This window comes from Coturnix japonica, chromosome 2 (genome assembly GCF_001577835.2).
Source record: "Coturnix japonica isolate 7356 chromosome 2, Coturnix japonica 2.1, whole genome shotgun sequence".
NCBI classification, from domain to species: domain Eukaryota; kingdom Metazoa; phylum Chordata; class Aves; order Galliformes; family Phasianidae; genus Coturnix; species Coturnix japonica.
In genome coordinates this window covers 124,908,629-124,934,390 of record NC_029517.1, presented here as the reverse complement: position 1 = coordinate 124,934,390, position 25,762 = coordinate 124,908,629, and the positions used below count along the sequence as shown (strand labels likewise).

The 25,762-nt window shown below is 44.8% G+C and overlaps 1 protein-coding gene across 9 annotated transcripts in view; it reads left to right on the top strand.

Annotated features, from left to right (window-relative positions):
* The first annotated feature begins 1,859 nt into the window (after positions 1-1,859).
* The window catches only part of MTSS1 (MTSS I-BAR domain containing 1), a 112,432-nt gene continuing 88,529 nt past the window's right edge, over positions 1,860-25,762 (top strand). For 6 of the 9 annotated variants that reach the window (XM_032442899.1, XM_015856253.2, XM_015856257.2 and 3 more), the window contains exons 1-3: positions 1,894-2,419; positions 15,938-15,999; positions 18,469-18,542. In XM_032442899.1, coding sequence (XP_032298790.1) covers positions 2,348-2,419; positions 15,938-15,999; positions 18,469-18,542 — 208 coding nt within the window. In that variant the 5' untranslated portion in view covers positions 1,894-2,347. Of the gene's footprint in view, positions 2,420-15,937; positions 16,000-18,468; positions 18,543-25,762 lie in introns of all 9 variants that reach the window. The other 3 variants (XM_015856259.1, XM_015856246.2, XM_015856247.2) reach the window with 3 other exon arrangements.

Genomic DNA, 25,762 nt, shown 5'->3' with positions numbered 1-25,762 from the left:
ACCTCTTCTTACTCGCACTTTAAACAAGTACTTGGGCTCATGTCCCTGAAGATAAATGGTCCCTCTCACAGCTGGCTGAAGCTGAATTGCCATCTTGTGGAAAATTTTGTCGTTCAAAGTGGCTAAAGGAAGAATAAAGTTTAAAGCCTGAATCTTCCTTTACTGCTGAAGGGAAGTTTCAGTCATCAAGACATTATCCTGATGGTTTTAAACCACCTTCTCCTGCTTTATTTTCCAGCTGTTCAGCTGTGAACAGAAATGTGAAAATACAAAACTCACACAATCACTAAGTGATATGCACACGATGAAAGTAAGATCTGAAATGAAGGCAATAAGACAATGAAAGGAAGAAATAGAATTCTTCTGTTGGTGATGCTCCAGTTCATTTCTTGTCCTGTGGAGGTACAGTCTGCTGAAATCCTGATGGTTCCTTTGTACTGGAGCCAGTACATTCTGACAGACCCCTGCACTGGTTTGCTCTCCACACTACAGTGATGTCCTGGGCAGCAGTTTGTGTTACAGTGGTTTACCAAAGCTCTCGTCATAATTTTTCCCTTGCAAGCTTGCAAGGGAAAAATAATTCCCTCACATCATGTGCCAGATTTTCTTCTTACAATTTATTGAAGCTTGAAATGCTCGCTTCATTTTTCTCTTGCATACCTGCTTGCTGTTTCATCACTCTATGAAGATTTGTTGCCGAGCACAGAGCAGCCAACATTGATTTATTAACTGCAGCACTAATGCACTCCTGGAGAAACAACCTTTTCTTTACAGAAGGGGATTTCTCTCCATCCGATCCCATAAGCACTGTGAGTTCTGCAGCCTCTCAGCCCTTTGCATTGGAAATCCTGTCTGCTGTTTTTCATCATTGCTAAAAGTTAACACACAGGTTGCAATCTGTCCCGTGCATCTATCTAAATCCAGGCTGAAGTGAAGCAAAACCTGACGGTTGCTCTCAGGCAAGGATTAAATAGGTAATATGTAATAATAATAGTAATTGATGAATAGTTTTAATATCTTTTTAATTGCAGTACTCAAAGTGGTAAATTTCCACCTCCGTTACTGGCTGTGCATATACCTGCATGTATATGCAGAGATAAAAATAACACAGACACCTAAAGATCACAGTCATAGGATCACAGAATGGCTTGGGTCGGAAGGGGCCTCAAAACCCACCCAGCCTCAAACCCTGTTGTGGGCAGGGCTGCCCCCCACCAGACCAGGCAGCGCAGGGCCCCATCCAACACCCGGCCCTGAGGGCCTCCAGGGATGGGGCATCACAGCTTCTTGTGGGTCCCTTCCACCTTGGGATAACCCATGATTGTTTGATTAATTTCAGAGCTCAGAAGGTGCAGGGCTCTAGGTATATAATTGTATGCCTCCGGTTGTATTAATTAAAGCACACCCACCCATGTTTGCAGGCCCTGAGCTGCTGTGTGTCCATAGAGAATCTTAACCTCATTGTTACCTAGAGATGCAGCACTGAGCATTTCCATCGCTGAGGATGTTCAGCTGCCATTTGGGATGGGCCAGCGCAGGGCCAGGAGTTGGACTCTCCTCATGGGTCCCTTATGCCATGCTATGATTCTATGGGTCATAACCTGCCCATGTAGGCCGAGGTGTGCAGCCCGCTTGGCACTTTCCACCTGTAACACCGTGTCTTAGTGCATTGGCACCATGTACCAGCAGTAAGGCGCTCCTTCCCGCCGGAGCCGCCCGCGTCACACGGGGCACAACCCGGCGGCAGCGGGACTCGAACCCGCGGTTCGTGCAGGTCGTTCCGAGCTGTGACGCAGCGGGGCGGGGTCGGGCTGCGGAGCGGAGCAGGAGGAGGAGGAGGGTCGGGCGGATCCGGGCGGGCGCTGTGGAGCGGGCGGGCAGCGGCTGGGGCTGCAGCGGCTCTGGGTGCAGCCTTGTCCCCGTGCTGCGCTGCGGGCTGTGGGGCGCAGCACGCCGTGCCGTCCTTCCCATCCATAACCGATACATCGGTGCTTTTTATCCTTCCGGGCGCCTCCTCCGGTCGCACAGCGATGGGCTGCGGTGCTGCCCCGGGGCGGGAGGGCAGCGCGGAGCGGGGCCGCACGGAGCAACACAGCGGGGCCGTGCGCTGCGTGTAGCGCCTTCCGCGCTCCGTCCTGCTTTTTTTTTCTTTATTTTTTCCTTTTTCCTCCCCTTACCTTTACATTGTAGAGGTACCGTTTTGAGGCGGAGAGGAGCTGAGGTGTTTTTTGCCCGTTGTCCCCGTGTCCGTGTGTGGCGGTGAGGTGGGAGCGGGCTCTGGTTTCTCCGTAGCCCAGCAGCGGAGCCGCAGCACCGGGCGCGTCCTCCCGTCTGCCGGGCGAGGAAAATGGAGGCGGTGATCGAGAAGGAATGTAGCGCGCTCGGGGGGCTCTTCCAGACCATCATCAGCGACATGAAGGTAAGGGCCGGGCTGCCAGGTGAGCCCCGGGGAAGCGCACGGCAGCGGGGAGCTGCGCGGGGCTCGGGCTCCTGCCTCCTCCATCCCGCTGTTTATCGGCAGCGTTTGCCGAACATGTCAGTTTTAGGTTCTTTTTCCCTTCTATGTGTTTTTCTCTTTCCCTCCTGCAGCTTCTTTTCGTTCTTTCTCATGTTATTTGTGGTGCTGTCGCCCCCAGAATGAAGGCAGCGAGGCGGGTTGCCAGCGCTGGGTGGGGCTGAGGGCACGGAGGGATTCCCATCAGCGCAGTGTGAGGGATCCTCAGCCCGGAGATGCTCCCAAGTTCCCGTGGCTTTAACGCCTCTCGGTGTCCGCCGTGCTGTTATTGACGGCAATCGGAGCGTGGCTCGTGCTGGAGGGGACCACACAGAGCACCTATATCCAACTCCCCGTGCACGCACATGGGGGCTGACGGCTGCTCTCTCGGCCCCCCCAGCCGTACGCAGACATTGCCACCGAAGGGTCCCTGGGAGAACGGCTCCGAATTGACGGCTGGCATTTGTGCAGGGTTCCCTTCTGCCTTTTGCTGCTGGAAGTGAATAGCGTGGCAGCAAACCCCGTACTGCAGAATATTGCAGCGTTCCCCCAGACAAGGGCGGGCTGTTTGTTCGCCTCCAGGCCCGTCTGCAAAGGACACGAGATGTGCAGAACCAGAGGGATGGGTGCTTGAATGGGTGCAGGGCATCCTTACCCCACTGCTAGGCGAGGGCTGCTCCGTGACGGAGCCTTGGCACGGGTGAATGGCTTGCAGTGTATTTCAGGGGAGGAGAAGCTGCTTGTGCTTTTTGGCATGGGTTGATGCGGGCTTTCCTCGGAGCAGATCCTGGAGCTGGTTCATGAACGCGTGGCTCGTAGGGAGCTGCTGGATTGCGGGGCGGAGGAGGAGGAGGTGTGCGTGCGTGTGACAAGACAATGCAGCAGTTGTGCCGCCCTGCTGCTCCATGGCAGCTCCGCTTGGACGGCAATCCGCAAACCCCACCCTGGGATGGGGACAGTTACAAATGCGGGCTGTGCTGGGGTGGGCTCTGCAGGGGACGTGGGAGCTGTGTGTTCCGACCTCCAGCCGGAGGCGCGGTGTTCGCTCCCTACTTTCCACTTGGGTTTTTCACGCTCTCAAGCAAACAGGCATTGGCTGTGTCGGTTTGTTTTCTGCATGCACTGTTACTTGCGTGCATGGGAATGAGAGCTGCTTCTGGGAAGCGTGTTGACAGGAGCTGTATGGAGATGGGCACAGGTGTGAATTTTGCTTCTAATCCGCCGTAGCAGTGGAACCTGTTTGGTGAACTGGGAGTTACTGAGGAGGGAGGGTTGGGAAAATCCTAGTGGGGTGGTTGGTGCGCTTAGAGAAGCTGGGTCGAGCAAACGGTTTGTACCTGTGCTTCAATTGGGTGAGGAGCTGCAGGGCTCAGTGTGAACTGTGCAGAGAATCGTGATGGTGAAAGCAAAAATAGCATCTATTTTTGACAGCAAAGCAGAACCTCGCAGCTAATCGTACCTCCAGTAGTAAAGTGGGAATTAGCATGTGAAGTGCTGCTTCATGCAGTCGGGCTGTGTGGGAAGGCTGCTGGCAGAGCCTTGGAGTTGTTGCGTGGGGGTCTGCCCACGCACTATCTATGCACTATCTGTGCCTATTGCTCTTTATAGGCAGAGATCAAGGCCCCAAATGCCCTGCAGTGCTGAGGGATTTGCTGCAGCATCCGCCTTTTCTTAACTAAATAATGTGCAGGTTCTTGTTATCGCGTGTATTGCTCTGCCTTCATCTTCGCTGTGAAGACAGCGGGGTTAATCACCACCACGGTGAGAGCGCTCTGAAGTTGTGCCAGTGGCTGCAGAGCGGGGCTGCACCGAGGTGATGAGCACGTGGTGCCCATGGACTGACTCTGGGTTTTTGCCTTTGTTCAGGGGAAATGGTTTTAAGTTAAAAGAGGGAAGATTTAGGTTGGATGTCAGGGGGAAGTTCTTCACTAGGAGAGTGGTTAGGTCCTGGAACAGGCTGCCCAGGGAGGTTGTGGATGCCCCGTCCTTGGAGGTGTTCAAGACCAGGTTGGACGGGGCCCTGGGCAACCTGATCTAAGGTGTATGTTTGGTGCCCTCGCCAGCAGGGGGTGAAACTACATGACCTGAGGTTCCTTCCAACCCGGGTCATTCTGTGATTCTGTGTGATTCACACTGATAGTGAGTGAGCTCCATCAGGTGTGCACGGGGTTAATTCCCAGCTCTCCCTGATGTCAGTGAGGTTTACAGGAACGGGAAGTGTAATCCTGAGTGGTGTGGTAGTAATATTAAGTTAAACGGAACGAATAAAACGAGTATAACAAATACTATAAACATCTCACGTGGCATTTTAATGCCCATAGGATGGGTTGGAAGGGGCCTCAGAGCCCACCAGCTCCAACCTCTGCCATGGGCTTGTTGCCCCCACCAGCTCAGGCTGCCCTGGCTCCATCCTATCTAACCTAATGTCTGCAGCTTCAGTATTGTAACACAGGGAGTCCACGTTTTCCATACAAAATGAGGGTCATTTTTGTCGGGTATTACATGTGGTAATGGAGCGGGTTGTAGAAGGTCTACTATAGGAATTGTACTCAGCCATTGTGTTCGAGAACTGGGTTCTTGCGTTTCAAGGTCAGATGAAAGAATACTAAAATGGGAAAATCCTGCCCATCCCACCCCTGAGTTTTTGTCCATTTTCCCAGCCTTGGCGTGTCCCATGTTGCATCACTGAGTATGTGGCGCTTGGACTTTGTCATGCTCTTATGTATGATCTCTTTCAAAGTGATGGAAGTTTATAAAAGAGAAAATAAAGCCCGCATGTCCCCTCAGAGGAGCAGTTCTGTGTGCAGCATTCAAGTGCTGTGCCGTTTCTCTTTGAGCACAACATACTTTCTGGGGCTCCCCGTGGGAAGAGACCATTTGATCTGAATGGTTTGTAACTCATTTCTGGCAGCTGAGAAATGAGGCGGCGTAATGTGCAGCTAATCTCAATATTTCTTGTAGCGCAAAGCAAATCTCTGCAGATAATTTCTGGGAGGGCCTGTTGTGTTTGGGGCTTCAAAAGGTGTTGTCTTCTCGTGCAGAGAGCCATTCTCTTTAATGCTGCTTTTCGTTATGAGTCCTAATGTTATGTTTCTTTTAATCACAGTGCTCTCTCTTAATGGGAAAAGGAGAACAAGAAAAGACTGAAATCAGCAGTGTTTATGGCCTACTGCTTGATGTTGTTTCTTTTCCTTTCACATGTTCTTCGTTTGTCATCTCTCTGTTGCCAGCAGGTGTTATGGTAGGCAGGGCTTGCAGTGCCCAGCACCACAGGGTGGGCATGGGGGGAAGGATGGACTGATACTGGTTGTCCATCACTTCAGTTGTATTGACAGGGAGAGTGTACTGAGTTCTGTGGTGAGGCCCAGACACCTCCCCGTGTGTGCTGGGAGTGCAGCTGTGAGGAGAACTGTAAACTGTGAACAAAACAAGAAGGTTCCAGAGGAGTAGTAAGATTTTAGAGTATTTCAGATATCTTTTTTTCGAGTGTATGTGTCTTAGTTGTGATCTCTAAGCTGCAACCTGAATGAAAACAGCATTTTGCTTTAGGCAGCAACTTCTACTTTAATGCTGTAGAGGAAGTGACCCACCCTCAGTGGAACTCTGGCATGGGAAGGCAGCATCCCTTTGCCTTCAGCCAAAGCTCCTGCCCTTGTTTTCCACTAGAGGAGAAAGCAGTGAGCATATGGGCATGAGAAATATTTATGTGTGGTTGTTTTTTTTTGCAGCCTCTTATCTGCGATTAGGATGCGACTGGTGAGAAGCAGCATTTTAATCTTGCTTTTTGTGGAAGATGGAGCCGGGGGTGGTCACGTCGAGGATTAAGAACCATTTGTTAAGTAGGCATGATTTGCTTGTGAGGGATGGATGTCGTTGTGCTGCTCACATCAATAGTATAAACCAAGTCAATAAATATTTGCTGGAGCAGATAGAAGGGCTGAGGCCTGTGACAAGTGCAGCTGTGGGCCCTCTGCATCCATGTCAGTCTGAGGGGCAGCCTGTGTATGGGGGGTCGCAAAGCTGCTGCTATTGATGCGGAGTGATTTGACAGCACTGCAGCTGTGCTGTGTTTGAAGCCTGGTCTCTGTGCGGAGCTGAGGAATGTTCAGTTCAATGCCTTTAAGGTCTGGTTTCAGTCCAGCTGTTGGGGATGGTATGTGCCATGTGCAGGTGGCTCTGTTCTACATCTGCCACATGTGCTTTGTGGCAATGGCACATCCCTGGCACTTTAGAGCAGCTTCATTCTATTCCAAACTAAGAAAATGGATGTCTCTCTTTCATGATGTGAGTTAATTTCCTTTCTACGCAGCTCCAGCTTTTTCTTCCCATTTTCTTGTTCTTAGAGGTTCCACCAGCACGGCACATTGTCCCGAGCCCGTCACGCTGATTTTGTACCATTCACACCGATTTCCTGCCCCGCTGTCTTCCTCACCATTCTGCAGCAGCTGCAGCTCCTTTCTGTAGACATTTCTATGGGGGAGGCAGTGGTGTGGAGGGATGGCTGTTAGAACGCTGCTGCAGGACAGCGCTGCTGCACGCCTGCTCCAAGGCTGGAGCTCAGACAGCGTGGCATAGCTGGGAACATACTTGCAAAGCATTTATTATTGTTAGGGACACATTCTTGGTCTGCCTGTGTGAGTGCTAACAATTCGTACTGCTGCCAAGCATTCGCTACGTGAACGTGTCCGACGTGGGCTGGTTCTGGGGCATAGTGAGGGCAGGGATTTTTAGTGTCTTTTAGAAGTAGTACTTTTGGAGCTGTTGACATGCCAAGGGTTGTGTGATAGAGGTTGCCGTGCTGGAAGCGTGGAAGGACTTGTGCAGTGCTGCGTGAAACGCAATTGACAGAACAAATGTTGGAGAACAAGAAGTGTATAATTACAGACTCAGCGCTGGTTAATACATAACCAAAGGTGAGAGCTGGGAGAGTTTGCTGCCTCCTTCCTCAGTTTCATGCACGTTGCATTGTAAAAAAAGTACACTACCTTCCTTCCATTTTTCTGCGCTGTGTTTTTCAAGGTTTAGAAGTTGGTGCAGTTGGCAGAGTTTTTCTGTGCACCTGTAATTAGCATATTCTGCTTGTTAGCTTCTGAGATACATCTTTGGCTTTCATGGTCTACGCATGTGTAACCTTGAAGATGGGCAGAAGGTGCTCAGTGACAGAGAGCGCAGAATCACAGAATTATCAAGGCTGGAAAAGACCTAGAAGATCATCTAGTCCAACCATTACCAAATGGTTGGTAATTGGAGAGCAGGGTGGGATCTGTAGCTGAAGAAGAGTGTTGGTTGGCTTCAGAGCACATGAAGGTGGGTGAGTGCTGGGGGGCATTTGTCTCTTCAAGTGTTGGTTTTCCAGCTCCAAATGATGTTTGCCTTGGTGCTGTAGGGTGCTGAGTGCTGCCCCATTCACTGCTATCTCTGCTGACCTTTAAGGACGGTAATTGAGTTCTTCCTGCTGAGCTGTGAGGTTGCCTGACTGCTGAGATGTTTGCAAGGACAGGAGACAAAATGTCTGGCAGCCTTGTGGTTAGACCATGGCAGTTCTCATCTTCAAAGTGCTCTGGAAGCGTGTGATTTAGCTCCCAAAGAATGGCTTCCATTTCACAGAGAGGCTGCAGGTTCCATGACTGCTGCTCCTTTCCCTTAGGACAAGAAGCAATTGAGTGCATGTGGAGCCCCGAGTTAATGAGGGGATGTTTTCATAAGCTTCTTGTGTGTAACACATATTGCTGCGCACATCTGCACCACACACACCATTTATCTTCGTTGCTGCTGTTTCCCCGTGATAGCCCAGTGTTTGCAGGCAGAACAGATGACTTCTACAAATGAGTGATCAGCTCTCAACACAAGTTGAATTCTTCTGTAACTGAAATTAAGAGCTGTCTGTTTCTTAGTGGCGAGGTATGACTGGAGCATCTTACCCACAGGGATAGAAATAGACAGCAAAGAATCTGGTGATGTCTAGTGAAGCTCTTCATGAGCTCTGTGTTTTCTTGCAGTTCTGGTCAGTGAACACAGGTTTACAAACAGCATTTAAGAAATCGCCTTGGATGTTTTTAAGGAGTTCTCTTGCAGGAATAAACCTATGAACTCCGATTCTGTTGATGTGCACAGTGCTAGCAACAAGCGTGTACCTAGAGAAATCCAGTTCATGGTATAAAAAGGTTCACTCAGTTTGGATGCATATCAGTATCTGTTGCCAGAGAACTGATGCTTCTTAGGTCCTGGAGATTGTTTTCATTGCTGGTGTGATGGCCATTGTGCTGAGACTGAGCAGTGTGTGCCCAGAAATGAGGGTTTCTCCTGCTCCATGGGTGAGTTGGGAAGAGGTGATGAAAGCCCATCCATGATGGTGTTACCAGCGCAGGGCTGTTGGCTCTGCTGTGAGATTGTCCTATGTAGGCATTAACTTAATGCCTCTTGATGTTTTAATTACCTTAGTTTTAATCCAGCTGAAATATTGTGGGGTTAGAAAATAGCTGCCCAGTATGCACAGTGGCCGCGTAATGATTCAGCGGATGAAAGGCAGTATTGATGAGTCTCCGAGGAGAGATCTGCTATTCAGGCTCACAAACTTGTTTAGACCTGCAGGGGAGAGCGTGGAACTAAATGCTTCCTCTGGAAGACTACTTGATGCCTGGCTTTCTTAATGCAGCATGGGATAAAAGGTTCTTCTCTAGAAGCTGTGGCTGTTTGGTTGTTTTTTCCCTGCTCTTGTAAATAACTTCCTGTGTTTAGAGAGGGAGAGACCATATGTTTATGTATGATAAATTTTCTCACTGTGAGTATAACGTTTTTATTTGCTAATAACTCTATTCTATTTAAATCCAGTCTAACTTGGATTTAAACTCCGATGTGTTTGCTTTGGAGCTGGGCTTCTTCATCTTACAAACTGTGCAAGTGGCTGCAGGTGGACTGAATTTGTTGTGGTCCTTATAGACATAGTGAAGGAGCACACAAGAAGTGAGCCAGGCTGTGATGCTGCAGTCTGGGGGGATGAGTTTGCAGGGGTCCTCACAGTGCTCCAGAGCAAAGTCAAACCACGGGCAATGGTGTCCATTTAAATATGGGCTGCTGGGGTGCAGGTTTTGTCGTAAAACAAATTAAAGGCTCTAGAGCTCTAGCAATAGTTGTACCTGACTTGAGTTCCCTGAACAAGTGGCAGAGATAATGGAAATGGAGGCACGGAGACAAGACTTTTATTTTAATTGTCCCTGCTTTCAGTTCCTGGAGGGTAGTTACAGGTTAAATGATTGTAATCTGATCTTTGACATGCTTTTACTTTCACTTGCATGTGCTATAACCTCTCAGACACCACGTTTGTACCTGTATCTTCCCTTCCTCCAGTCAGTAATGCACTTGTTTGCCTTGCGTTATGAAATCTGTGAAGTTCATGCCATCTGCTGTTGCTGACATTCCATTCCTGGCCCAGCAGCGCTCTGCGCACATCAAGAGCTTCTCTTGCTGCTAGAATTTCTCCTGTGTGTGGCAATATCTTCAGCTTAGAAAGACGGAAGGGACTTCCCAGACTTGTAGCGCCCTTTTTTTTTGACTTCTTTCATGGAAAAGAGTCGTTGAGAACTTCATGTGAGGTGCTGTTAAGTCTCATCTCGCCTGCTTCGTGCAAGAGCTTCTGGAGCTTATTAAACTATGCAGTCTTATCTGTCTGACTTGGCTGGACGTGTGAGTTGTGCAAAGAGATGCCGTAGCACTGGGTAATGCTTTGTAACCTTTGCACTTTGTCCAAGCTGCCTCTTCTACGGATGACTATTAATTCTTTCAGAAGAGAGGGAAAGCTTCCAGTGCCAGATGTTCTATGGATGGGAAGCTGATTGTCAGCCGCTGCATCTTTCTACATGTCGAGACATCTGTGGCCAAAAGCCTTTTTTCAGATTGTCATTGTTTTCCTGCACCTTTCCACTCCAGTTTTTCCTGTTTTTCATGTTGAAGGATCCCTGGACAAATGATAGCTCCTATGTGCAAACCATACTTAATTATGCAGGCCATATTTTGAACATAACATCTGTGACTGCGTGCTATCTAGCACACTAACATCTCTCTCTGTTACTTGAAGGTAGTGTAGTGAGTAACACCGATGTGAAACATCTGTAGTAATTCTTGCAATTCTGATATCTGATAAAACTATATAGTAAATCCCTTGCTCTAGGCATCGTTTACTTTGGAGGCTGGGAGGTCTGGTGCAATAGCAAAGTTGGAGCTTTTGTTCCAGAGGTAGACGTGTGGCATCTGGATGTGTTACTGGAGTATGAAGCTGGGTAACAGCGCTGTGTGTTTGGGACTCAGCCTCCTGGCAGGTCATGGCTGAATGATTATATTGAGGTGGAGAAGGCCAGACTCCTGTAGTTTGATCAGTGCTTTCTTGTCCTCCTTATTGAAGTCTGCAGAGAGTCGTTCTGTACTCTTCTGGAAGGCACACAGCTCTTGCTTTGATAACCTGTGAGATAAAACCAGGGCATTGCCCGCCAGTTCCCTTTCTCTCCTACCTTTTTAGCTGGAACAGCCAAAATTAGATTCTCAATTTGCCGTACTGTACAACAGCTCTGTCTCTCTCCCCGCACCCTGAAAGTTGAGATGAGTTGTTGCTGTGAACAAGATACTGAACTGTTTCTGTTGCCTTTGTAGTCAGCATCCCAGCAAGAGCTGATAATATGGTTGAAAAGCCTTTCTGATAAATGAAAGCGGTTAAAAGACCACAGTCAAGGGTTTTTTGAAAGACGAGGTGCATCTTGTCTTTGGGATCCGGAGTGCATGGAAATAAATTATTAAAGGAGAAAAGGAGAGATGTTGTAACTTGCTGGCAAAAGGTGCGACAGAATGGATTTTTACTGTCAAGACCGCTGATAACCAAGATATAATCTTAAATAAAAACAACAATCTGGGTCCTTTTGTTTGTCATTAGATGTAATTGATAACAATTTCAGTAAAATTGGATGCTTTGCTGCAAGCCTATTCTTGCTATGTTGAGAAATTACTGATCTTCTCTTCTGGAATTCTCCTGTAGGAGGACTGCTGGCTTGAAAGGAAGAGAAAAACTTGAGTAAAGGTCCTGTAGAGATGTCTTTGTCAAAGGTGTCTGTACTGGGGGTTCCTCACTCCTGCTACAAGCTTCTCAGTGCAGTGAGGCCATTGGGGCTTGGTATATCAGGGTGTTGGTGTCCAGTTGTGGGTGCTTCCCACCTTAGCCTAGTACCTCTCCATCCTAGTTGTGCACATCCCCAAGGGAAAGCTATTCCACGTCCCTAACTGGGGACTGGTCAAGTAGCTGACAGGCATAAGACACCATCTTGTTTGTCAGCCTGGAGGCAGAAGGGCAGTGCCCTGCCTGGTGGAGATCAGCTGGAGCGTGGCTGGGCCCTGGCATCAGGTGACTAATCACTTGTAAACCGACTCATTAAGCAATAAGATGCGATAATGGGATGTTATGGCTTACCAGTGACAGCCTCAAGCTGAAGGTAGGGTGTGTGCAGGGGCTGGGGGGTTTTCATGCCTTGGACAAAAGCGTTATGGTGCAAGAGCTTTGGATCTGAGAGAGCTGAAGAAAAACCAATTAGGCACAAGTGTATTTTGCGGGGATAGGCCCTGAATCAAGCCATTAATGGTTTCAAGAAGACTATTTAAATGAACATGGATTGTAACAGGTTTCTATTTTAACCTGTGAGGAGCTAAAACAAGGATTTGTGACCCAGATGCTTACAGCTCTGAGATGGGCTGTGAGGAAAGGCTTCCTGCTGCTCCTATGGGTACTGCCAGCACCTGAGCCTGATGTTCAAGGGGGAAAATTGATTTCCTTTATCCACAAGTTGAAATCAGAAATTGCAAAAGGAGCTGCAGGAAATGCAGCATTTAAAAATACTGTTTTAATACTCTTCCAGAATTGGCTTTGCGGTACAAAAGGTCTAAATAGACAGACAGTGAAGTCTTCCTATTGCTTCTTAGTGTTTAAATAGAGAAAGTAATAAGCATTGAATTGAAGATTAAGTTTCATGGCTGTTTGGTATGTGGTTTCTACCACTACTGCATTTCTCCTGATGGGAGCTTTGATGAAAGCAAGAGCTGTAATTCCAAACGAGGATGGAACGGAGGAGGCACACGGAGGGATTATGTCGAAGGAGCTGCTCTTAGGGTACCGGAGGCCTGCATGGGCTTCAAAGAATTACTGAACTACTGTGTTGTGGTTTGTCCCAGCAAGCATCGCTCCCCAGGTGCTGGGGGTGGAGTAAAACCCCTCGTTTTATAAGCCCAGCAAAGTGGCAGGTGTCACTTCAGCTTTAGCTGGGATCAGAAGGGTTTGGGTTCAGCACGGGTATGGTGGTGGAGGTGCTTTCTGGGCAGGACGATAGGATTTGTGTGCGATGCTCAAGTTCCATGTTACTGAGAGATGAATGTGCTGATTCAGCTGCAGAAGGGAAAGGCAACAAATTCTGCTGGAGCACAAACAAAATACACCGCTGTTTTCTTCTGCCCTAAGTGAGGCAAGGTGCTTGTGTCATTGTAGGAGTGCCTCAGTGAAGAGATTACATTGCAGAAATATGTAGAATGTATATTTTTAATCAAACCAGTTTAGCAACCAATATAAGTGGGTTGTTAAAGCTTAATTAAGTAGTTGTGATTTAGAGAAAAAATAATTTTTAAAGAATAAATAGTCATGGAAATGCTTAGTGAATGTTCTGATTATGCTTTCTTTGTGGTCAGCCTGCAAAAATAAATAAAATAAAATAAAATAAAATAAAATAAATAAAATAAAGTAAAATAAAATAAAATAAAATAAAATAAAAAAGAAAAAGGAAAAAAAGAATAAATAAAGGTGTTTTCTTCCTGAGCTGTGTTTTGATAGGACTGTCTTAAGCTTCCCCACAGCGTAAGGTTGGTGTCAATCTCCTGCCTGCCATTAGGCACAGTTAGGATAATACATCACCGAGATGGAAACATAATCAGGCTGCTTTGGTATCCTCCGTTTGTCAGCTTGCCTTTTGCTCAAGAATCCAGTGAAGCCGTGGGCCCTGCTGCTAATTGTCAGGGCTTTCAAGGCTCCTGGCGTAGCCATGCATAATGCATATATGGCGTGCAGGCTAACTCCGAAATGCAGCTACTGCAGAGAGATGGCGTTCAGTGCAGGGGATTTCAGCAAGACTAATAGGTTTAAGGAAATGGATTTTTTCCCCACCTCAAATAAGTGGGTCTCATTTTTAAATGCCTGGCAATTTCTGCACAGCACAAAGCTCTTTTATTCTAGGTTTTGCCACCCTGATAACAGGTGTCTTCCTTTTTGATTTCTCCCTTTCCCACCGGCTCCGTCGTGTATAGATATAATAAGGTTTTATGACCACCTGGTGTACATTGCTCACAGGAAAAAAAGGGTACACAAAATAAACCCACCAAAAAAGCAAACACAAAACTTAATGAAGAAAATTGAGAGTAGCTGCTAAATACCCAAGACACTTATGGTAGGGTCTGTCTTGGTGCTGCCAAGCCCCTCTGCTGACTGAGCTTTGCTATACAGTATGGGAGATGCATGCACAACATCTATGTAAAGACGACTCATTTTTCAAAATATGATTAGTAGAGAATGTTAAATTGTGACTGATGAGCCAAGGCCATTGTCCAAGGGAAGGCTTTGGTTTTAACCTTTGGTTCAATTATAGTCAGCTGTGGTACATGAATGTCTGGAAGCTGTCTAGCCAGGGTGCACTGAGGAGCTTGAGTTGGGTTTGCTGCTTTTGGGAAGGGGCTGTCTGCTCCAGAGAAGATGAATCATAGAATCATAAAATCATAGAATGGCCTGGGTTGAGAAGGACCACAACGACCATGTAGCTTCAACCCCCCTGCTATGTGCAGGGTCACCAACCACCAGACCAGGCTGCCCAGAGCCACATCCAGCCTGGCCTTGAATGCCTTCAGGAATGGGGCATCCACAGCCTCCTTGGGCAACATGTTCCAGTGCATCACCAACCTCTGTGTGAAAATCTTAAGAAAATAAGATGCGGCCTCTTATAGTAGAACAAGAAAAGGTTTGGATTAATCAATCCAAATTTGGATTATTTGGATAATTTGGATTAATCAATCTAAATCATTACGAGCAATGTCACTTGCTTGCAGCCTCTTCCAGTCAGAGCTGTGGTAACGTTGGCTTTGAGAAGCTGCCTTACCTAAGCTTTATAGTGTTGGTACTCTGCCAATAGCAAAGCTTACATCTTTAGTAAAGGAAGCATGGATATTTTTCTTTGCTCACTAAGCACCAATCTAGGGGAAGTTTTGAGGTTTCTTTCTGCCACTGATTTTGCTGCTAACAGAAGATTGGCACTTGTTCTGCAGGGAACAAGTTAACTTTGGTTTAAAAAGGATGGTAGTTTACCATAAAAATCAGCACTTCTTTTTTTAACTTGTAAGAATACTTGGTGTTGCGGCTCTTAATGAAAGCGTGGACTCCTGCCATACTTTAAAAAAAATAGGGAAGGAGTTCACAGGAAACTCCCAAGAGGAATAAAACCTTAAAAACTTTGCATATGGTTGCTCAGTGGTGTATTGCTTTACCAGCATCAGTTCAGAAGGCAGCTCTGAGGTCATTCAGGGCTCTTTCCTAGGAAATTCTGCAGCTGTTGGGAATAATTGCCTTAGGGCTACCCTATGTTTTGTGTTACTTTGAGACAGTTTAAGGTGGTCTCTTGGGCAACTCAGACCTTTATTAAAAATAAAATACTTTGCTGTAAGAGAATGGGAGCCTGGGAATTGTTCAGGGAGTTCATATGTAGAACAGTGCAACTGGAATTCTGCTCTTAGTTTTGGGAGATTTGCTGTACCTGTTACTGCAGTGTCCTAGCACCCCACTTCTCATAGGTTTGTATTCACTGTTTTCATACAAAGCGAGGAGTTTCTTCAGTTGAAATCTCATTTCCTCCCCAGTGTTCTTGCTTGGCCTGTCTATCAAGCCACCTCCCAGAACCAAGTTGGAGTGCCACAGAATCATAGAATGGTTTGGGTTGGAAGGGACCTTTAAGATCATCTAGCTCCAGCCTCCTGCTATAGGCAGGGATACCTCTCTCTAGAGCAGGTTGCTCAAAGCCCCGTCCAGCCTGGCCTTGAATGCTTTCGGAGGGGGGGCATGCACAACCTCACTGGGCAGCCTGTTCCAGCTTCTCACCACCCTCAGAGTAAAGAATTTCTTCCTGATACTTAGTCTGAATCGACCCTCCCCCAGTTTAAAACCATTTCCCCTTGTCATGTAGTTACATGCTCTCTGTTTACTGGTGTTAAAGAATGTGAGAGACCATTTATTGGGAAAATATATTTTGGTGTTAAAGCATAAAGATTCAATAAAGTCATACTTGTAGCTTCTTATTTCAGTTGAACTTGAAATCTGCAGTATCAAAAACATGATGTTCAAACTAAGTATTCATTATTGTATTTTCTTTTCTTTTCTTGCAGGGAAGTTACCCAGTGTGGGAAGATTTTATAAATAAAGCTGGGAAATTGCAGTCTCAGCTTCGGTAAGTCAGGATCTCCTACAATTACTTGTGTGTGTGAATGTTAAGATTAAATATAGCTTCTGCAGGGTAATTTCCTAAGCAAGTCCCAGTAAAATTGTATGTATTTCATAGTCAACATCCATGTTTGTAGTTGGCTCATACTACTGCTGCTGTTGTCATGCATTTAGGCAAATGCACACCTACCACCAACAGTCCATAACAAATGTAAAAATAAATCTCATGGCTTCTGATGGAAAACCTGATAATGTATTGTTTAGTGAATGGGCTGATATGGAATTAGACATATCTTGTCATTTTTATGTCTGTAGAATACAGAAGGTTTATATCAGAAGGCGTTTCAAAACATTGCTGAAGAGTCTTAGGTAGCCTTAACAGCACATTCTTCTGCTTTAAAAACCAAGGGAATTCCTGTGCTGGACCTTTCTGCAGTGGTTATTATAACTTACTTTATTGGCGTATACTTTGCAAGTAGCATTCTGGATAACTTCCTGCAGATTTGTATTAATAAGTGCCACGTGTAACACACACAGACCAATTCTGTTATCTCTATATGCATTCTCTTGTAAAGTCTGCTTCTGCTAATACAAATCCAAACTCAGTTTCTTCCTAAACCACAATTTCTTCTACGCTCCCCAAAGTGTCGGTGTTTTCACAGCACCGGCAGAGGCCATAGCTTTGGTTGCTTGCAGTATATTTTGTGGTTCTGCATTGTGAACCATTTCTCAAGAAGCTTTTTAGACCCATTTGCCCTAGATGACAGGAATTTGCTGTTCTCCTTTGCCGTACCTAAAATATCACATTTGTATGTGGTTTTTCCTTTTCCAGTAATCACATCACATTAAGGGACTGTGAAAGAAGTAGGGGAAGTAGTAAAAGAGGAATGGAGAACTTTTTTCTCTGTTTATACTCCTTAAACACAAACCTGCTAGAAGCCATGAGAATTCCTTGTATTTCCCAGTCCCATAGTGGTGCATTCAGTGTAGTACTTCTCTAGCTGACGAGCATGGAAGCAGTCAGCTTGAAAGCCTGGGTAACTGTGAGCCTTTGGTTCATTTCTCTGTGCCCTCATAGGGGAGAGCAGATGTCACCTGAGCTGGAGCCAGCTCTGTCTGCATCTTGTTGGCAGAGAAATGGAACTTTGTTATTAGCAATATAATTAATAATTAACAAGATAGTACACGGGTAACAACATTATCTGTGAGTTTGGAGAACTAAGATCACAAACACTGCTGAGGAAAATACCAGGAAAGGTTATCATTTTCCAGGGCTAAATATTATTAGCTAACTGGAGACCTGTCAGGTTGGTTTTGTTGGTTTTTTTTTTTTGCATTCCCTTTTATCTCTTGGGCACGTGAAGAGTCCTTATGCATGTGGTTGGACCTCTCAAGCCTGTTATTTGAGATCAGGTCTTTTGTGCTCTCAGTAGGCCATTTGCTATGCTGCCAGTTATGTCCTCAGTATTTTGAGCATATTTGGAGTGAGTCTTGCATAAAATCTGCCCTAATTATGGAGTTCACTGGTCTTTTTGGCTGAGGATCAGCTTTCCTGCTGTTCTCCTGCGGGTTTTTTATTTGTTTGTTTTTGTTTTTGGGCGGTATTTATTTATTTATTTATTTATTGTTATTATTTGAAGGTACAGAACAGTTTTGTTTAAATTGGATCAACCAGAATATAAACGATCACAATTCTGACAGCAATCTGAGGCAGAGCAAAATCACCTGGAAATCTGTAACTGGCATTTGCTATCGCCATCCACTTGAACAGGTGTTGGTCTGTGTGTGCTTTTCAAATGGGGTGAGCTTGGAGGTCCATTCCCTGTCAGGAAAGGGACCTGCCCCCTGCTCAATCTTCCTGGAGCACTGCATCAGAAAACCTTCCTTTTCAGAGGAGAGAAAAGCTTCCCCTCCCACCACTGCTTTCCCTTTTACCCAAGAAATCCAAACCATGGTTTCTAGGAGGTTATTGTTTGCTGTTTCAAGAAACGCTCATACTCAAATGAAAAAAAATCAGGAGAGTGTTTGGCCATGATCCTAGATAGAAAGGAGGTCCTGCATACTTATTCTCAAAATACACATGTACCCTGGAAATAGCAATGGCTGTAATTTGTACGCTAATGGGTTCAGTATAATGCGTGTTAGATTTGTTTTTCATGTATGACTGCTTAATATTAGTCCATCAGAGGAAATCAGCTAGAAGGGGGATGGCTGTGCTCTTTTGAAACAGCACCTGTCCTGCACAATTCACAGCACAGAATTAGCCCGGCTGCCTCCAAGTCCGTAGTGCTGACACAAAGCGAGGAAGAGATTAAGAAAGGAGCGAGGGAAAAGGCTAAAATCGCATATAAAAGAATATTTTTGTGGCCTCTGCAAGTTCTCAGTGTCATTCTTTATAAGCCTAAATGTTTTTGGCAATAATTAAATAGGCAGCAATGAGACAGTGCTAATGTTTTGTTATCTGTATGCATTTCAGGACTACAGTAGTAGCAGCTGCTGCCTTTTTGGACGCCTTTCAGAAAGTGGCTGACATGGCTACTAATACACGTGGTAAGCAGATGTGTCAATATTGAGTTTAACAGAATGCTGCGTGGTTTCTAGCATTTGCTGTAATAGAAAAGTCTAACTTATTACACGGACAAGCAGATCTGTGAGACATCTGTTGTACGGACTTGCACTTTGAAAACGTGACGTGAAAAAGGAAGTTGCCATTTCTTTACCAAAAAAAAAAGCTGGAAACCTGTAATTTAAATGTGTCATCAACCATGTGAACGCTTCCAATTACCATTTGAATTATATGTTGATGAATAATATTTTAGAAAGCAAGATTTACTGGAATCTGTATTCACTGATGCTTCTGTACCTTAAATAAAAATAAAAGCTGTGAGACTTGCTATTCAGCTGCTATTGCTGAATGTAGGATTGCTGATGATAGAGCTGATAACAGCTGATACCCTGGCCTTTGGGGTCTGTGAATAACAATGATGGTAGCTTGGACTTATATTTTTAAAGCAAGTCTTCCCTTCTTGAAGTTTGACATTACTGACCAAAAGCAATTTTCCTTCGCTGTGGGCTTCTCTGGTAACAGCGTAAGGTTGTTGGTTACAAGGCAGGCCAAAGCGGTACAGCTGGCAATCTTTCCAGGCTGCTGAGTTGGAAGAAAACAAAAGATTGCTTCTCTATGATGTTGGATGCCCAGAGACCAAGGCAGCATGTGCAGATGTCCATGCAGAGGCAGGGCAGTCCCCATGGTCACTATGTCACTGAAGAGCAGTTTTGAATTGGATTATTGCTGCCCAGTGAGTGGCTTTTGATCCCCTCTAACCTTAGAGGCTTGGTAATGTGTGGGTTTTTTTGAAGTCCTAGTATGTCCTTGGCGTTTGACTTGGATAGAAATAAAGCAGTATTGCTAATGTGAGGAGTTTGCATTTTTGTCAGCAGTGTGCAAGCTCAGCCAGACTTGCATTTTCCCCCCTGCCATTTCTGGCTAAGAAGAGCAGCAGCAGCTGCTGGAGCACATATCAAGCCATGGAATGACAACAGGGAACAATGATTTTTTCCTTTTGAAAGCTAATATTTCTGAAAACATTCTGATTTGCAGTTCCTTCACTCTGTGCATGCCTTCTGTAAATTATGCATCATTACTCAAGTAAAATAATCAACTTTTCAGAAAGCAAACGAAGGATGGAACCTAGGGCAGCCCTTAAGCTGGATTTCTAAAACGTCTTCCCTTTGAGCTTGTTCTTTTCTTTTTCTTTTCCCTCTGTCTCCCAGAAGCAAAACAAAGTTAGCTCTACCAAAATCCTTGAGACTTGTGTTGTCTTCTGGCTGTGCTGGCAGGCTTACAGAACCTCATTCAGATACAGAACGAATGAAACTCTCCTATTCTCTTGACAAAAATGGCTTGTGTGGGTATTGAAGGGTATTTTGCACTTTCTGCTATGTTACTTGGACCATGTCCAGCAAGCATCGTGTCTTGTCTCTTATCTCTCAGAACAAATCCTTCACAAAAGGAGCTCTGTGAATCCAGGCCTGCCAACTTTGTGTAGTTCCTCTGTTCTGTCTTTCTGCTTCTCCTGACTGAAAGGATGGAAGGGAATTTTGCTTTTATTTTTGGAAAGTGATGTTCTGGGCAAAGAATCAAAATTCCAAGCTAGAGTTGTTGGTTCTGATTTGTCTCCCAACTCAACTTTCACTCACGCCTGTTTGAGTATTTACTCGTCTATTGCCTTGAGCATCTCTGAAATTTCAAATACCCTCCCCCCCCATTTGGAGAGCCCTTGGTTAACGGGTTACCCAGTGTTAATCTTCAGCTTTTCTGCAGCCGTGCATAGGTGCATCCCCTTCTTAATCCATCCATGAATGTTAAAGGTAAACCACGAGGCGAGGTGTGTGGCACACTCCATGATGAGGGTGCTGAGGGTTGGTGTATTTTGAATCCTAAGAACAGCTTGTCAAGGCACGGACTGGTGCTTCTGTTGGAAACTTTGTACAAAAATGTGAAGAGATGCCTGTTCTGAGGGACAGAGTTAGTGCTTTGTTGGGTGACTGAAGTGCTGTAACACTAGGTCCTGAACTCAGCTCACATTTGCTTATAGTCTTACAGAAAGTTCAAGTGAAAGAGCTTGTTTCCATCAATTCCAGTCCGTGTTCCAGCTGATACCTTTCTCTACACCATGTAGCATAATTACTGTTCCCAAATGCTGGCTTTTCCATTTTGGGTGGATCTTTAGCTTGGAGAAGAGAAGGCTCCAGCAGGGCCTCATTCTCATTGTGGTCTTCCAGTATTTGAAAGGAGTAAATAAACAGGAGGGAGAACAGCTGTTTACAAGGGTGGAAAGCAGTAGGACAAGGGGGGATGGTTTTAAACTGAGACAGGGGAGGTTTAGGTTGTATATGAGGAGGAAGTTTTTCACACAGAGGGTGGTGACACTGGAACATGTTGCCCAAGGAGATTGTGGATGCCCCATCCCTGGAGGCATTCAAGGCCAGGCTGGATGTGGCTCTGGGCAGCCTGGTCTGGTGGTCAGTGACCCTACACATAGCAGGGGGGTTGAAACTTGGTGATCATTGTGGTCCCTTTCGACCCAGTCAACCCAAGCCATTCTATGATTCTATGATGATTCTATGATTTCTGTGTAGCTTACTTCCTTCTGATTCATTGATGGTAATAATGAGACCTCAGCTTTACATTCTAGTTTGGAACTCAGACAGAGGGCATGATTGGAGCTCTGCCTATGGAAAAACCAACAGCTGGATGAGCCAACTCTGCTTTCTGTATTTTCCTCACATTTTACCTTTTGAGGTTGGGAAATGAAATTACTTTACATGTGTTTCAGTTCTGAGTTTTTGTGCAATCTTGATATTTATCTGGCAGTTCAGACTATTTCTGACATGGAGCCTGGCAGAGCTTGTTAGTGTGTGGTGGGATCTGATATTCTCTCTGTAATTACTAGAGAGAATACTTTTAAGAAAGAAAACTGAACTTTGTTAGTAGTCCGTGAAAATTAGAAATAGTTTTAAATCCCAGACTTTGAAACTCATGGAAGTTAAATAAATGCTTTGCTTTACCTTGGGACATAGGTCAAGTTTGCTTTCAGCGTTGTGTTTGGTTCTTGTAATGATCTAAACTTTGTTGTTTGTTTTGTCAGCTGGCATTAAGTCTTGCAGTATCCAACATTTTGAGTGTTCTGTGTACATCATTTCTCACTGATGCATGAAAGAGTTAAATCTGATTTCATTTAAGAGCTGTTTACCTGATACTTTGCATATTAAAAATTGTTTTGTGAAGCAAGAACTGTGCATCCCCAGTGCCGCATATAAGCAAATTGTAACTTGGTTTTGAACAGTATTTAAAAGGAAGCGTGTAAATCGCTTTGCTTTATGTATGCTGGTATTTTTCTGCTTCTGCTGCATTTGAGTTCTTTGTAGATAAGTACTAGTATTCAGGATCTCCAAGTATGTAAGAATAACTATCCTCCTTGTTGTGACAGGAGTTGTGTGAAGGCATGCACACTTCTTCTGTATCTACATAATACACCGTCAGTGGCTTCCATGGAAATAAACAATCTTGCCTATCTGCATCTTCACAGGTGTAAATTAAAATTTATGGAAGGATGATCTAAAAGCTTTGATTTACCCGGAAGCTTAAAATTGATCTTCAAAGGGAGATTGTTAATGAGGCACCCACTCCTGTGGGATCGTTGTTTTTCATTCATATTAAAGGTCTTTACGTATACATAGGTGTGTTTGATGGCAGCAGATTAGTTAACACGTTTTAAGATATGTTGCGGTGTATCACATGGCTTTGTGTGGCCAGTTGGATTCCACGAATTGCATTGCTGTTTGACATTGCCTCATTTCAACTTCCCAAGTGCTACTAAAAGTGCTTTCCCTGCCTTTGGTAACACTGACAGTAGTACCTACAAATAGGTACTATTTGTATTTTTCATCTATTTCACTTCACAGTTGACTGAGAGGACTTTAATATCATACAGAGCTACTAAAAACAGTCGTGGAAATTCTAATTGAGGGTACCTGGTGGGTAGGGTGGGTTTGAGGTTGAGGAGTGAAGAACTCCTCAACATCAGAGCCCTTTTTATGTTTCTCTTTTTGAAGAAAAGGATATTTTGGCCTAGATGAAGTTCTGCATTAGCCTGCCTTGCTTTTTTCAGACCCCATTATTTATCAGTAATCAGAAATGTAAATATGCCTTAATGCTTTTACTCATAAAATTAAACATGATTAATATCTGTAAATGTCTGCCTCGGGTAACTTGTGCTGCAGTGAGCAGGTAGCTCCTGTGCTGCAGTGAGCAGTGACTGCCTTTCATCTTTAATAAAGCTGCTTAAAATGGTACCTTTGCTGCAGGTTTGTATTCATGGGCAGACTCTGCACATGCGTTCCTTCAAGTACAGTGTGAACACACTTTTAGATAGACCTTATTCTGAATGTTTTATTGTCATCTAAGCCAGGATAACTCTGTGTATTGAAGTGTTTTTCCAAGGTGACAAGCTGCACAAGCTGTTGCAGTGCTGGAATTAGTAACCGTATCTTCCAAGTAGATGTGCTTAGGCTTTCTGAACTGACAGCTCACTCACTGCAAACAAGGCACAGTGTGACCCCAGGGGTGTATGCTTAGTGTCACATACAGTTAGGCACCCTATGGACAGGTGGCTTGCTTAGTTCTTTATTTATTTTCCTTAAAATTGAGAAATTGAACCTGGGCACGGGGGTAGAAAGCACTTACCACTGTCTACAGCAGTGGACCTAAAGTGCCTATAGCGTTTTGCAAATGTCTTTGTATGCCCTTGGCATACTGGGGAACTGTGAGGGTGTTCTCTGCATAAATTGAGAGTAAAAGAAAGCCGGGCATGAGGCAAGGGACTCTCACTGATCGATTATTTTGTTTTTCTTGACTCCTCTTTAACTTCAGATGCTCATATTCCAATAATGAAACCTTTGTTTGAGCTTCCTTTCAGTTAAGACAGGACTTGGTAATAAGCACTTATTCCTCCCGTGGAGTCTTTGAAGCAAAATAATACAGTCCAGGCTTTTTCTTGCAGATTTTCAGATATAAAATGATCAGGAAGAAAATGATTTAAATGAACCATACAATCTTCTATCGTGCTTTCAAGAAGATGATGCATAACACGGGATCAATGCAGAATCTTCGGTAGATGATTTTGTAACTGGATGCATGTTTCCACACTGGTTGCGTTTTGAGAAATTAGACTTAAAAATGCTTTTTTCTTTGGAGTGCTAAAGCTACAAGACATACATATCTGTAACACTGCAGTCAAAACTGGATGAAAACAGTAACGCTGGTTGGAGTGCTTTGCTTACTAATGATTTTATTTTTTTGATTTAGAGGATTTAGAGGGATGCTGTGGGCGTAAAACATGACCGTTGCCTTTTCTCTCTGTTCTTAAAAACAAGGCAAAATCTAGCTCATCACCGGTGGCAACATTTGTGCTTCTTTGATGCTCCTTCCTGAGAATACATTTCCAGGATGAGAAATGGAAATAAGTGCTGTAACTTCTATACTACCCACTGGTGCTGTGCACAGTCCAGTGTATAAGCAGAGTTTTCATTTATTACGTTGTACATGTAATATTTTTCAGCTTAAAGTGCCTTGCTAAGAATGTATAAGGTTGTTAGGAAAGTGCCAAAGCTGCCAGGTAATTGTGGATGCTGACAGCAGATACATTTGAATGCAGTGGTGTAACCTCTGCGAAGGAGGAAAACAAAAGGTTGAGGGGGAAAGAAGAACAAATACTCTCCTTTAGTATTTCATCCAAGGAGTGGGCAGCTGTATCAAGGTAGGAATGGCTGGCCTTCTTCCCACCCCTCTCTCCTACTGAATGTAAATCTACTTGCTGTCATTTGAGTCAGAAATCTTTTAAGAGTGTGGGGGCAGGAGGGAAGGTGCGGAGTTAATTTATCAGATACTCAATGCCAGCTGTAGTTCTCTCTTTTTCTTAAACATCTATATTACTGTTTGTAGGAGAGAATATCAGGTCCTGATTTGCTGCAGACTTGGGGTGGATGAATGGATTGTTACTTCCAAGAGCCATCTCTTATTCTGTGACGGCATAAAACCTTCACACAGAGCTCCTACACTTCAGTTGCTAAATACTGGCCTTATAATTCCAAGGAGATTTCTCATTCTTAATAATTAGAATTGAGCTTTCAATATCTTAAACATCCAGCCTGGACAGCATTGAGGATAGACCACTAATAAATTATCTGAAGGACATTCTTTCTGATAGTGTGTGAGAGGCAAAGAAGCAAAGGCATCTATTTGATAATGGGATGTTGATTTGAAAATGAAGGCTGACGTTTGGGTTGGCGGTCATTTTTTGCCAGTGCAGCACATGTTCCTGTGGTGGGAGATCTTCTTCTTTCAGACTAATTCAGTCAGCATTTGATGTGATAAATTACTGGTTGGCACATAGCAACAATTTTGTAGTAACCACAACAAGAGAGTTGTTGCAGCTTTTCTTTTTTTAATCTGTCACTGGTTGGATAGCAACTGATGAAGATAAATTTTCATTACACTTTATTTAATATCTTATTTATATGTATCTGCCATAAGACAGGAAGGGAGGCAGCGTGTGTTGTGGGAAGAGAATTAAAGATCAGTTCAGACTAAGCCAGAGTTCCTGTAAAGTAGGGCAGCGCTTCTTGCCTTGTGGACCTTGCCCGTAAGGTACAGTGGAGGCAGCAGAGCAGCTGCTGTGCCTTTGCTGCCTCATCCTTGTGCCTTATAGATGCCTTGAAATGCAGTTTTCCTCTTGTTTGTCAACTTGCAGACAGCTTCCAGGACGAGGTAATGCATTGCTGAAAGATCAGGTTGGTGCTGTCAACTGGCTTCATGTAAGTTCACCAGACCTCTGGAGAAGCAAGTGTTGACCTGACCAGAATTCAGTCATGCTACCTGAACTTCACTGCATGCTGGTCTGCATGTTCCTTAACCTCTTAAAGCATTTCTTTGTATCTACGAGGCAATTTGTGTGCAGGTTGTAATGCAGAAACTCATGCTTTGACTCAGGATGTCCTCTCCAACTCTCTAAGTCTATTCCTACCCTTGGACAGAAATTGTTTTCAATGACATAAGAGTTAATACAGAAAAACTGAAATAGCGAGCTCTATCAGACAGATATTGAGCAGAGTGCTCAGAACAATGGAGCTCTATCACATTTTTAACAAAAGCACCAGTGGTATTGGCAGTGTCTAACAGGTTGTTTTGCTCTCCATCATGCAGTCTG